This window comes from Raphanus sativus, chromosome 6, assembly GCF_000801105.2.
Source record: "Raphanus sativus cultivar WK10039 chromosome 6, ASM80110v3, whole genome shotgun sequence".
In the NCBI taxonomy this organism is placed as follows: domain Eukaryota; kingdom Viridiplantae; phylum Streptophyta; class Magnoliopsida; order Brassicales; family Brassicaceae; genus Raphanus; species Raphanus sativus.
Genome location: NC_079516.1, coordinates 14959200 through 14973561, shown reverse-complemented (window position 1 = coordinate 14973561; position 14362 = coordinate 14959200). Strand labels below are relative to the sequence as shown.

The following is a 14362-nucleotide window of genomic DNA, read 5'->3' as shown; positions in this document are numbered from 1 at the left end:
ATCATAAGTTACGAAACTTCAAAAAATATGGTTTAAGGATAAAGATAAAACACTTTCATACAATATGGGCTCACTATATAACTTGCAAACTGAATTTAGAGAAAAAGAACACATTATGTAATGACAAAAAAAAACACATTATGTATCTGAACAAAATCAAACTTGAACTTGAAAGAGTCGGATCTCATTGATATTCTGCAGTCTTGGTCTTGAAATCTTCCAGCAAATCCTGGATGCTCTTCGCCGAGTGGGCTGCACTGTCTCTTAACCGTACACTCACCTGTTATAATGTCACAAAATTAGTCAAGCTCGGGAGACACTATATAAGGAAAATAGACCAATTAATAACTAACCTGTCCTGTAGCAGCTTCAGATTCACCAACTACAAGTATGTAGTTGTACTGAGCAACTTGAGCTTCTCGCACCTACACACACACCACCACCACAATCATCACACTAAATCAATATTACTAAACCAGTCAACCACAAAAACATTTAAAGCTGTTACCTTTTTATCAATCTTTCTGTCTGTTATGTCCGCATCAACATAGTACCCAGCTTCATGGATTTGTCTTTTCACCTGTTTGAAATGTATTATTAGAGACAAAAGAAAAAAAAGGCAAAGAACATACAATCAGATTTCTCAGTAAAAGAGTGCAGACCTGTAATGCATACTCCTCAGATTTCTTTGATACAGGGCAAACTATGGCCTGGCGTGGACTGAGCCAGAAGGGCCACTTCCCTTTGTAATGCTCCAGCAGTATGGCAAACATACGCTCCACTGATCCCAACACTGCTCTGTGTATCATCACAGGTCTCGGCTTCTTCTTCTCCTTTTTCCCTTCGTCCTCGTCTGAGTACTCCAGTTCGAATCGATCTGCAGGAAGTTGAAAATCAAGCTGGTGTGTGATGAGCAGACAAGAAACATACAATCAGATCCTGCTCTGACATTGCATCAACAAAAAAAAAAAACTAAACAGTGTTTGGGGAGGATCATAACCTGTAATGTAGCACACTGGAACTTCCTACTCATTGCATCAGAGACTGTGATGTCTATCTTTGGGCCATAAAATGCACCATCTCCTTCGTTCAACTGCCAAAAACAAGACAAGTTAACAGACCTAAACAAAACAATTTGTTTTTAAAAAATTGATCTATGAGCTTAAAATTCGGTCTAGCCATCAGCCTAATCAAGAATCTCATATAAAAGCACATAACTACCACATAACGATTTTTAACATTGCATATTACTATCTATGCGGATTAGTGAATAAACTAAGTATCTATTTATGGATGGATAAGTGACATTACCAGCCATTTCTTTCCAAAAGCATCTAGGGCTACTTTGAGATCGTTTTCAGCTTTATCCCATGTTTTCAAATCTCCAAGGTAATTTTTTGGCCTCTATAATTAAAATAAACATGAAATAGTTAGGAACATATCACGCAAAGTTTATAAAATTTGGAACGTATCACACTAGTGAAAGAAGTTCAGATATGGTACCGTTGAAAGCTTTAACTCATAGGTAAAGCCAAAAATTTTATATGCATAGTCGATGAACTCCAACACAGCCTTCACTTCATCCATAACCTGAAAACAGATAACATTAACAAACAAAAAATGGGAGGAAAAAGGAGCTTCAAACATTGCCAGAGAAACGAGTCTATCACAAAACCTGATCCTCTGTACAGAATATGTGTGCATCATCCTGAAATAAGTATGTGACATCATATTAAACAACAAGAAACTGTGAATATGATCAATAAAAGAAAAGTAAGTAAATGATATAAAACATACTTGCTGGAACCGTCGGACACGTGTCAACCCACTAAGTGCTCCACTTTCCTCATTACGGTGTAACACTCCAAAGTCGGCCAGTCTAATAGGTAACTCTACAAATCATATAAGCAATTGAAAGATGGTGTCAGCAAAGATAATATTGACAACTTATTTAGTAAGATTTATAAAAGGAAAACATAATCTCTAACCGCACCTCTGTATGAGCGCACCTTGTGTTGGAACATCAAGCAGTGACCAGGGCAATTCATAGGTTTGAGCCCAAACTCTTGTTTCTCAATCTGCACAAGAAAAACATTCGCAAAAGTCACTATATAGCTTAGGCCAAACATTGGATTCTACAGAGAAGCTGGAATCTTATATACTCTTACATCAAAGGTAAACATATTGTCCTTGTACTTTGCAGCATGTCCAGAAGTGTCCCACAGCTTCATGTTGTACATATTTGGCGTTATAACCTGCCAGTGGATGGTTAAGTTAGCGTTTACACACTTATCAAGTACATGAAAATATGAGATGAGAGAGCTTAGAAGAAACCTCTGTGTAACCCCTTTTCCGATATTGCTCTTTAATAAATTCCATCAACTTGTTATATAAACGAGTGCCTAATGGAAGGAAGAACCAACTCCCAGGACTGAAGAAGATCAAGGACGGTCAGTATGTATATATCAGTAAAGAGGGAAGCACACTATATTAGCACTGGAACGAACCTGAGTGGATGACAAAAGAAGAGTTCCTGATTCTGGCCTTAAATTCTGTGGTCATACTTTTTTGCTTCTTCAAGAACTTGAAGATATTTCTGCAACAACCAAGACAAAGACGATAGATATTATACATATTCAGAGTGCAGATTTTGGAGGTTATAAACATTTGGTAAGAGTTTTTATTAAGAATTTTCTTTTTCACAAATTTAGGAACCTATTTTTATGTAAATTATTTCTTAAATGTTGGAGGCAATGTTTCACTTGGATCACCCATGCATATCAGTCATAATACTTTAAGAAGTATGAGTACCTTTAGCTGTTTCTGATCTGGATAAGATATCCCATAAACTCTCTGCAAGCTCACAGGGTTCTGAGGGTCTTCGCTACCGCTCCAGTAAGCTGATGAGGCCTGAGAAAAGAAAAAGTATATGGGTCAAAACAAGAACCTGCGTATAGATGAAACTCCAATAGATACAGAAGCAACTCACCTTTAAACACTCGAATGCTTTTACAAAAGAAGTGTTTGGTATGTGCGGTCCATGACACAAGTCAACAAGACGGCCACATCTGTAGACAGTAATGGTTTTGTCGGCAGGCGACGCCTTGATGATTTCAACCTAGATGATTAACAGCATAAGTATCAGTCTAGAGAAAAAAAAATCATACAAGACAAATATGAATAACGGACCTTAAAATTGTTGTCAGAAAACATCTCAAATGCCTGATCCTTCGTCACTTCGATCCTTTCAAATGGTTGCGCTTCCTAATTAGATGTAAAATAGAAAAGAATCAGAGCAATAGAAAATAGACTTAAGAGTTGGGTGAGATATTATTACATTCAATTTTCACTTATAAAGATTTTTTTTTCTTAAAAGCATGTAGTTTAAAACTTATATACCTTAGCGGCTTTTGCAGCAGCTGCTTTGATATTAGGGAAGTGTTTGTCGTTCAGCGCCAAGCCATCATAAAATGCATCATAGTAGAAACCCTGCAATTAAAATCCACAACAACCAAGCCACCATTGCATAGCATTACATTTAAAGTACCAAGAACCATTCTTCACACAAAGAAGCATCCCCTTAGTTATGTTGAAACCGAGTAACAATTAGCAAAAAACAGTTGCTCTTACCTCCCCTCTGGTTGCACATGGTCCTAACTTACACCCATACTCCTGCTCAAGAGCCTGCACCCAAGATCACACTCATACTCATAAGCAATGTTCCAAAAATCTAGCCGAAACTATTTTCTTAAAATCCGATTTTATTTAACTCAAATCGGTTTAAACCGTAGTAAATCAATCTAAACCGGTCTAAATTAATCAATAATGTTAGTGTAAGCATTATAAGCCAATGAAAATATTATCCACGAGTCAAATAAAGACTAAACAAACTCCTTTTACCTGACCAAGAATGTGAGCACTAGAATGCCAAAGAGTATCCCGACCTTTCTCACTATCAAATTTGAAAAACTCGAGCTTACAATGGCCTACACATATCCCAAAGCTCATCGTTAACCGCTGAAACCAACGCAGAATTCGCCAAACCTTTCGAAACCCGCCTCGCCATATCCACTGGAGTACTCTCCCATCTCTTCCCTTCTATCACGCTCCCATCTGGCAACGTAACCCTAAATACACACAACATCCATCATCAGTCTCTTAAAGCCTTAAGATCAAGAAAACACGTAAGGATCGGTTATTATATACTTGATCGGATGAGTTGAGCTTCTCGAGCTGGTTGGCTTGGATCTGCTCGAAGAGGCTGATACGCTTGGGGATAACGGCGGAGAGATACGCCTCGTCCTTTGGATGGTTAGCTTCCATTGGTAGTGGAAGAGGGTATGTAAAACTCTAAAGTGTACTCACAAAGGCTGTGTAAAACTCTATTTAAACCTTATATGCTTATCGAAATAAGGAAAGCAAACAGGTTTGATCCAAAAAAGAGGAAAGCAAAAACAGGAAAATATAAGATTTCCATAATACTTAGGGAGACGGTGGAGAGACGAAGAATATAGGGCGGGAAAATCAAAGCAGGCCAGGTTGAAACTTAGTGGTTTAATTCGGTTTAGTTATTTTCTCAAGACAAAGTTAGATTTTTCTCTTCTTTTATCTATTTTGAAATTATAAAATTGGAATATAATATTTCAGTTAACTAAATAATTACAAAATCAATACATAATTTTAAAAAATTACTGCCTAAAATCCATATTATATATATTGAAAATAATAAAATATGGTAATTTTTTTTGTTGAGAAAAGATGAGAAAGAAATTTGATATGTTTTATCATGGAAATATCATAAAACCAGTAAAAAAATAAAACCAGTAAAAGATATGAAAGCTTCTGGTCCAAAGCATCAAGGCTAAATATAAAAAAACTTCTAGAGATCATGGGACTCACGTAAATTTGATTTACATGAATCATATGATCTTAAACATTTATCATGTAAATTAATTTGATTTACATAAATCTTAAGAATTAAAAAAAGAACTTAAAATGTCAGTTACAAAAAAAATCATCTAAACTTATATAATATAAGTGTAAGGCGAATTAGTGAAATACCTCTGCTCATTATAACACTAAAATATTTTTAAAACGGTTTATGAATAAAAGATTAGTTTATGAACTTTAAGTTAGAGATAAGATTTTTCCCCAATTGTATATAAACGTTTCTATATGCGTTTTAAGATTTGATATTTTATAAATGTTGTTTAATTGTAGACCAAATACAACTATATAAAAGTAAAGAGATATTTTTCTTTTTCATCAAATTTTATTATTTTTAAAGCAAAGATTGTTTTCCTTTGTTAATTTTGTTTTTAATCTTAACTATCCATTAAAATTGAACAAGTGACAAGTGTAAGAACACACGATTATACATTTCATAACTGAGAGTGAATTGTCAAATCTTAAAAAATTATAACTTCATGCACTAAAATTGTTCTCTTATGCATTTCACATTAAATTTATCTTTCCAATTTATCTTTTCTTCTAAAATATTAATCAGTTAAACATTGGTTATTAAGATATAAATATTTTTATATCTTATTAAACTGGTTACCAAATGTGTTTGAGGTTACATTCTCAATAAAAAGTTACCATAGACATTATACGTAAAAATATATTTTTATGAATATAATTTTTCTTTTCACGTCTCATACTCTTATACAAAAGTAATAAGAATGATAAAAGATAGATACATTTAGGGGGGTGTATTCAACTGAGAGTTTCAGGTGATTTGTATTAAAATGACAAATCCACTGTTATTCAAACATGCATTTTAAAAACTCCTTTAAAATACACTGTTATTGAACTTGACATTTCGTAAAGTAATCTGAAATCCACTGTTATTGAAAATATTTTAAGTTGTGGGATTTTAAAGTTTTGAGGTGATTTTGGGGTGTTTGGGTGGAGTTTCTTAGTTAAAAAAAATAAAACTCAAATCCCATTGTTTTAGGTGATATTCTAGAGTAGTTTAACAAAAATCACCTAAATCTCTGCAACTTATTAAAATCATCTAAAACTCCATTAAAAATCAAATCACATCAAATGCTAAATTGAATACATCCCCCTTAAGTTTTATGTCGATAAAAAGAAACCAATGACAATGATATACTCCGGAGAAGACGAGATGCGGCAGCGTCCGAGGGGATCGTGAGTGAGGCGGTTGCCCTAGTTGGTGGTAATGGGCTTGGCCCAATTTTTTGTTTTGCCCATTTGTTTATTTGTTTTTTTTTTTGTGTAAGGATATTTATAGGATTTGGACCTCGTATTAGCCTTTGGGCTTTTTAATATAATTTTAATTTGGGCAAAAAAAAGAAGACAATGTTATACTCAAATTCAGTTTTATTCGATATGATTTCGATGTGATCTACAAGATCTACAAGAGGTTATTCTCCTTTGAACCTCTTGCGAACTGATTTGAAAAGTATTACATTGAGATCTTTTGTATAGTTTAAATTCTTCATTTATTTGAAGTTGGAAGAAAATACGAATTTATATAATCTCGGTTTGAAGTTGACTTCCGGTTTAATATCTAGATCAAGATTCTAACCGGTTAATCCTTAATTAAAGGGTGTTAGTGGGATGTGAATTTATCATGACCGTTAAATTCTTAAAATCTAGTGTTATTGGTTAATGTATTTTAGCATTTTTACTAAAATCTAGTGTAATTGATTTTATGACTGTTTAATGACTTACAAAATCAATTATTATTCAAAAAATTAATTTCTAATGATATACAATCTTATTAAATCTAGTGTTATTGAGTTTTGAATTTTAGATAATTTTACCCATAAAACAAAATTTTAAAAGTCTTGCATGTAACCTCTAGATTTTTAAAATTATTACACTAGCAAAAAAAATAATTACACTAGCAAATTTTGAAAAACTTTTTAAATATAAAAAACTCTTTACAACTATTTAGAAATTTAAAAAATCTATTGATCTTTTAGAATCAGACAACTCTACATAAATTCTACTCTCACTAACCCCTCCTTAGATTGTTAAACCAATAACTAACATTATTATGCAGTGCTCATTTTGTTTCTGTTTATATTATTGTAAAATAGATGATGTTATTCTAGATCAAAATTTAATATTATTTTAGATTTGTATCAAATTACATAGTACTACTCTTTTATTAGTTGAACTAGTTTTATTAAATACTATTTTATATAATTATTGTATCGAAATTTTCATATTTTTAATTAATGTGTTAACCTTACACATCAACTAAAACAAACATATTAAATTTTAAACAAATCTTGGATGTTTTGATTCATCTCAAGTTTTCGGGTTTAATCTTGTAGATCACATCGTCATTGGTATAACATTGTAATTGGTTTTTTTTATCGACCTAAAACTTAAATGCATCTATCTTTTACTAGTCTTATTAGTTGTATAAGATTATGAGACGTAAAACGAAAATTATATTCACAAAAATATATTTTTACCTTTAATTTCTATGGAATTTTTTTTATTGAGATTGTTAGTTATTGGTTTAACAATCTAAGGAGGGGTTAGTGAGAGTAGAATTTATGTAGAGTTATCTGATTCTAAAAATCAATAGATTTGTTAAATTTCTAAAGGGTTGTAAAGAGTTTTTCATATTTAAAAAAATTCAAAATTTGCTAGTGTAATAATTTTAAAAATATAGAGGTTACATTTGAATTTTTTAAAGTTTTGTTTTATGAGTAAAATTATCTAGAATTCAAATTTCGATGATACTAGATTTAATAAAATTATAAAAATCATTAAAAATCAATTTTTTAATAACAATTGATTTTATAAGTAATTAAACAGTCATAAAATTAATTACACTAGATTTTAATAAAAATATTAAAATGCATTAACCAATAACACTGTATTTGATAAATTCGCATTCACTGACATCCCTTAATTAATGATTAAGGGGTAGAATGTGGATCTAGATATTAAAATGGAAGTCAACTTCAAATTGAGATTATATAACTCATATTTTCTTCCAATTTCAAAATAAAATGAAGAATTTATACAATGATAGTGAAGCTAACTATACAAAACATTTCAATGTATAATTTTCAAATCGCAAGAGGATCAAAGGAGAAGAGCCGTCTTTGTTCATCAGTAGGATTCCTCAGCAACCTACAGAATATCAAAGAGGCCGCAACAACTGATAAAAGAGACAGAACCGCAAGAAACCCGAAATGAGAAGCGTCATTGGCAGCAATGGCTACTCCGAGCATCAGTGACTCAGCTAGGCTAGCCACTGATATCTCAGTTGCACCGATGAGGTTAGCTTTGGACGATGGGATGCCGGTTTGAAGAATCTGAGCACCCACAACGCCGTAAGACATGTGGCCTAGCCTTGATAGTACCTGAGAGAAGTTGTTACCCCTTTTTGTGTCAAAACCAAAACTGTAAAAGAGAGGAAAGAGTGTAATTAGAGTGGGGACTTACGATCATGGACAAGAAGAAGAAGAGTGGGCTCTTTTGGGATAGAGAAGAGCTCCAGTACACAGCAACAGCTACACCGAGGAGTGAAGCTTGGAAAAACAATCCTACTGCACCCGCCTGTTTCAAAACGCCATCGCAACAAACATTAGCCAGCTTGAAACGCTAATAACATGCTTTTAAGAGACTTAATACCTTTAGAATGCCAAATCTTTTAACCAAGTTTGCTGATAAGAAAGTTGCAGCGACTCCCATCACAGCGCATAGTCCACTAAAACCCCCAATAACTGATGGATTCACACCTGTTTGAAAAGACACTCTCACTTGAGTATATCTTTTGATATGAATCATGGTGAATCACTGTTTAAAGAAGAAGCATACATCGTTGTGTTAGAAATGCGGTCATCAAACTGCCTGGGGTGAGGACGATGTTGAAGCAGAGAAGGACATATGCAAGGCTAGCGGGAAGAACCGGCTGCTGAATGTATTCTTTCCATCCAAGCTTGATAGCTTCCATGCCCAAATCAACTGATGAACAAAGCAAATGGTCATATAATATGCTTAACCAAGTATTAATAAACTAAAAGGCTTTCTTACATATACTGTCGGTTTCAGAACGAGGTCCTTCGGGAGCAGAGCTGCTCTGAGAGCATTTAGGACGGTCCAGAACTCCAGAGGAGAACTTGTTGGTCAGCCATATGAGAGCTGTCTGAAAAAAAGAAATAAAGAACACATCAGCTTTGTGTTTCCTTTATTAAGAAGCTTCATAGACCGTTCTACTTACCATGGTTGGCAAAGAACCAATCATTAGTGTGGCAGCGAACTTTAAGCAGGTCACAGGGTCATATCTGGATAGGAGGACGCCAAATAACATAGTCCCAGCGATCTGTTTAAAGGTTACAATCTTGTTCATTTCATGAATTGATAAGTGTTTAAAGAGCATAAATACGGAGATAGAATTAGTAGTATACCTCGCAAAGCAGATCAATCCTGTTGAGGACAGCATTTGCTTGTGCAAGAGCAATTGGTCTGTTTATTCCCGCCAACTACCAAAGAACAAATTAGTTAACTTCAGTCAGAAAAGGCCCGGTCCTAACCAAAAATAAGTATTATATATTGCGGCATCACATAAGGAAAGCATACCAATACAACCCAATCACGTTCTATGGCGACTCCAGAAGCTATTCCACATAACGTGTCAATGGCCCCTGCGAATATCAGCGCAAAAAACCAAGGCTGCAGAAGAATCGATGACCCCAGTGTGGAAGGAACCGTGTAAGCGTGCATTATCATTCCTGCAGACAGCACTTGAGCTGCTGCCTGAAAAAATGTAAAAAAATATAAGAGATGATGTTTATGTTTATGACAAAAGTCCAAGGAAAGTAACTAAGAAGTGTCATTGTCTGATCCTTGAAAAATTCTTTTTTTTTTTATTTTTATTTTACCTGAACGACGTTCAAGGAGATATACGTAGGAACTCTGGGACTATGATCCATGAACTTCCCAACGACCGGACCACAGATAATTATCGCCAGTTTGGTGACGAACCCCATGACTGCCACAGGTAGTAAGCTCGGGTGGAGCATTGCAATGGCGGAGGGCCAGGCGAAATTCCATAGTTGTTCAACCAAGTTCCCGACCAAACAGCTCGCGTATAAGACTGACAAGTCAAGTAAAAACCAATGTTCAATAAATCGCTAGACGGTAATTAAACGTTTTATATAGGATTACTGACTAGGCCGGTGTCTAGACCGCCTAGTCATTAATCCCATAAAATAATAATAATAACAATAATAATAACAATAATAATAATAATGGTCTATAATCTAATGAACTTAGTGAGAGAGAGAGCACTAACCATATAACCCTTCAGGGTGAGCAGGAGTGGCTGCAAGTGCAGTCTGCTCTTCCTCAGACAAGACCTAAGAAAACAAAAAAAAAGATTGATTTGGTTAAAGCAATACTGTAGAAAAAGGTTGGATCTTTGATCAAAGGGGATGTAATGTAACACATACGGGGAGTGCTGTTAAGACGGTGTCTACGTAAGTACACTCGGTGAGTAAGCTGAGAGACTCGGTTACAGCGATATTGGTAGTATCAAGATGAACGATTGGGATTGGATGAATATCCTCTGGTGGTGATGGCAAGTCCTCTTCATCAGTAGTGGTGACAAACTCGTGACACACATCAGTGTTTGTGATCGAACACCTTGAAGTAAAGCTGTTTAACCTATCATATGAGTAAAAAAGGACAGTTTTTGGAATGAGCAGCAGTTACAATAGACTGTCTGAAAAAATTGCATTTTTTGTCTGAAATTAAAATAACAAAGAGACAGAACCTTGGTAACAAAACACAAACCTGCGAGAAGAAGATGAGGTGAGAGTTAACCATCTGCAAGAAGGGAAGCGATTGCGAACTCCAGACAAAACCGCCGGCGGTAAAAATCGGGTTCTCTGGACAGGACAGTGAAACAGGAGTTCGAAAGACGGAGATTGTCTGAGCAGAGCCATAGAAACAACCATTTCTAGAAACTGCGTCGTAGTTAGTTATCTTCGGCTTCTACAAGCTCATGCAGGCCTCCGGAAAAAAAAATAATCAAATGAATTCGAATCGTCTCTGGATTATTTTTTATTCCCTTATGGCTTCATCGCCACTTAGATTGTTTTCAACCTCAGGGAGAAAAGAAAAAATCCAGAGAGAATCTTTTTGGTTTAGAGAATCAGAAGAATTAAAAAAAAAAACCTTATCTATGACTATGGTGGTTCATCAGTTCACCACCTTAACACGAGAGAGCTCTCAAGTGGGGGCAAAAAGGCAGAGGAGGGTTTGTGTAAGGGAGATTAAGCCACGTAGACTTAAATTTCGCCAATAAGTTATTGCCACCTGGCAAACTAAATCGTCTGTTTTGTTTCGTGGCCCCCCCAAAAGCCTATTAGAACATGCACATGTGATGTTCTAGCCCAACACATCGATCTTCACCCATTAAAAACATACACAGACGAACGTACTAGCCCAGCTCATACATAAAAACGATTTGATCGAATTGAAAGCCCAAAAACCATTAAACAAAAAGATAATATGTTTAGTGCAAAGATAAGAATGAAAACGTTTGTGGAAATAAAATCAAAATTAATTTTCTATATTATCCATCTTGGCTATTAAGAAAGTCAAACCAGGTAATTTTTGGTTCCAAATGAAACAAATATAACATAGTTTAGTTTAATGATCATTTAAAAATCTTTAAATTTTTAACGGTTAACTAAGATATTTTTTTGACAACGAATGACTATTCTTCGCTCACAGTTAATTAAAACGTTATTGTATAAATTTGGAATATGTGCATAGATTTTTTGGCGCACAATAATAGTGAATAACTATAACATAGTTTAGCAGTTGATTTTTAAATAGTTGACAATTAATTATGACGTTATCGTATAAATTTTGAATATCTGTATAGATTTTTTTGGCGCGCAATGATATTGAAACAACCATGCAATATATGTTAATTTATATTCTAATGCAAAAATTAATTCATGCATATATCCAAAGAAAACTAAGAGTCATACAAACACTGATGTTCCCCTTCATCACAACTGGAATACATAAAAAAACACAAGTTCTACATAGAATCTAAAACAATAATTTTCGGATCACCCCTACAACCTCCCAGCCAGCATAAAAAAATAAATTGTCAATGAACTTTTTATTTTGAATATATAAATGATCTTTAACATATCATTTTAAATCTATTCATCCACGCCCTTCATTTCCAACACCGAGAAACAAAGCATGGTAACGTTAAAATCCCAATACATACCAACAACCATGCCAGGCTCAAGACTCCTCCTCTTCACAAATTCTTTGATCCAGGTTTCACGCGTCGAAAAATTATCTTCTTGAATGACCTTCCAGAATGAAACAGTGTGGACTGTGTTTGTATCGAGATCCTTCACCTTTAAAGCGAAATGACCAATCTTCATATGTGTTTTAGACATGAGATCTGGTATGTGTCTCAGTATAGTAGCCTGGATATACACCATTGGAAGTTGGAGTCTGCCTCTGTACCCGACTTCGAGGGGAGATAGGGTTTTGATGATATCCCAAGGACAAGGAGTTATGGGACGGATGTCGATTTCTTGAGGAAGTATTTGATCATTGTTGGCGTTTTCTTCTTGGTGTTTTGTTCGAAAGAAGGTGTAGAACATTGTTTTGATCATCTTTGTAGTAGCTGCAAGTGAGCTATAAGTCTTTTTTATTTGTTTGTTGTGGTTTTGTGTGGTGATAAAAGTTGGATGGTTATATAAGTAGAATGACTTGGTTTGATAAGGCTTAGGGTATCTAAGAGTGGCGGCTATTGGAGAAAGCTGATGTGATCTTAGAGTTGTGAGAGTGCAAATGCATATATCGATTTAAGTTCTAATTTTTTTTTTTTTAACATAACATGATTTATGGTTTAGTTATCTTAACCACTTGGTAGTAAGAGTCTTGGTATGTGTTAAAAAAAAAAGTCTTTGTAAGATGGGCCTTGTGGGCTTTCGTTTATAGTTTTATTAGAGAAAGGAAGCCCATTTATTACAGTAAAAGTATCTCTTGGTTGGCCAACGGTTTGGTTCTTAATAACCGGAAGACCAATCCATTAGTGAGCCCCATGAACCAAGAGCCTTAACAGAAATTAGACTCACACATAACTTGAACCAAAGCCAAACCAGAACAAGACCGGACACTTCTGTAACATGGAACCTTTTTACCGACAGTCATAACCAGATATCTAGCGTTCTTTACTAACCGGTGGTTATGTTCTTCCGGACGATCTTACGAACTAGAAATAGAATGAGACTTAGCATCTTTGACACGAGAAAAGGAACTTTGAAGGCAGTCTTGCTATATATAAAGAGCTCCATAACAATACATTCAAGTTCAACACTTCAAAACTACTGCTTTAGAAAAAGAAGTAAGGTGCTTCGTTGGTATGCATATATCATTATGAGAACACCTCGTTTCAGTAGTAAAAGCATGCATAACAGAGACTACGAGGAAAATAAACAATCAAAGCCTTTATGGTGTCATCTCTGGGTTTTCATTGCCCTAGCCTATAGTAATTCTGGCTATATTTTAGTATCAGCTTCCTCTGCGAAACAGAATTCAAAAATGTCGAGTTCCAGGACCAGAAAATAGAACTATTAGTGCTTCAAATATTCAAGAACTCAGATTTGATTTGTATAGTTACATTAACTTATGTAATGGAACAAAGTCAAGGTAGCTGATCATTTCAGTCCCAACATGTAGTATCATTAACCGCATGACACCTGGGACCCAAAGTATCTTGCTTATGTAACAACGATACAACGGTAAGAGAGGCATGATATGAAACTTACATGTTTCCAAGGGATGCCAACCTCAGTGAATGTGAGTCTCAACTCCTCCCCACAACCACACTCAAGAACTCATGAATCCCAACCTTAACTACAAATGATCAATCAAAACCTTAAAAAGTTTTAGCCTTTTTAGCCAAATTGGATTCAAAATTCACTTAAAAATCACAAAGTTTCAGACTTTTAGACCCAAATTGGATTTAAAGTTCATTTAAAAACCTTAAATTTTCAGTCCACATATCAAAGAGATGTGTCTGAACATGAAACTACAGAGAGTAAGCCACTCAGATTTAAAAACCATGTCTTTTTTTTACAATTTGCAACCGATTTGATCAATAGCAAAACCAATACAGTTTCTTAGAACTAAAACCAGTGGAAACCTACTTAATACAGTTTATGGAACAAAGTGATTTTTGTTTAGATTGCTGTGGTTAAATTTTTTTTTTTTGGACTTTAAATGGTTTGTTATGGTTTTATATAACTATTCAAATTTGGTCAAAATAATAAGTAAGTCTATCAATCCTAATTAAATTTGTCAAAATTAAGTAAATTTGTGA

At 34.6% G+C, this 14362-nt stretch overlaps 3 protein-coding genes across 3 annotated transcripts; all 3 read right to left on the bottom strand.

Annotated features, from left to right (window-relative positions):
• Nucleotides 1-52: 52 nt before the first annotated feature.
• LOC108810599 (threonine--tRNA ligase, mitochondrial 1) lies at nt 53-4520 on the bottom strand. Its single transcript, XM_018582705.2, is given in 22 exon segments — nt 53-280; nt 354-425; nt 509-580; nt 663-899; nt 1001-1093; nt 1312-1404; nt 1504-1590; nt 1676-1708; nt 1798-1892; nt 1994-2078; nt 2169-2255; nt 2335-2431; nt 2508-2596; nt 2812-2910; nt 2990-3118; nt 3190-3264; nt 3400-3489; nt 3631-3684; nt 3901-3982; nt 3984-4127; nt 4207-4215; nt 4217-4520. Coding segments are annotated over 22 exon segments (2025 nt in total). The 5' UTR covers nt 4324-4520; the 3' UTR covers nt 53-184.
• Nucleotides 4521-7948: 3428 nt separating this feature from the next.
• Nucleotides 7949-11239, bottom strand: LOC108806358 (solute carrier family 40 member 3, chloroplastic). Its single transcript, XM_018578450.2, has 12 exons — nt 10792-11239; nt 10449-10662; nt 10292-10355; nt 9879-10093; nt 9577-9753; nt 9405-9479; nt 9218-9319; nt 9031-9142; nt 8815-8961; nt 8629-8735; nt 8440-8553; nt 7949-8357 (listed from the first exon to the last, which is right to left on the bottom strand). The coding sequence occupies exons 1-12, from the start codon at nt 10953-10955 to the stop codon at nt 8061-8063; spliced, it is 1788 nt and encodes a 595-aa protein (XP_018433952.2). The 5' UTR covers nt 10956-11239; the 3' UTR covers nt 7949-8060.
• A 940-nt stretch (nt 11240-12179) lies between these two features.
• LOC108807897 (B3 domain-containing protein At5g26805) lies at nt 12180-12683 on the bottom strand. Its single transcript, XM_018580121.2, has one exon. The coding sequence runs from the start codon at nt 12648-12650 to the stop codon at nt 12180-12182; it is 471 nt and encodes a 156-aa protein (XP_018435623.1). The 5' UTR covers nt 12651-12683.
• Between the last annotated feature and the right edge of the window lie 1679 nt (nt 12684-14362).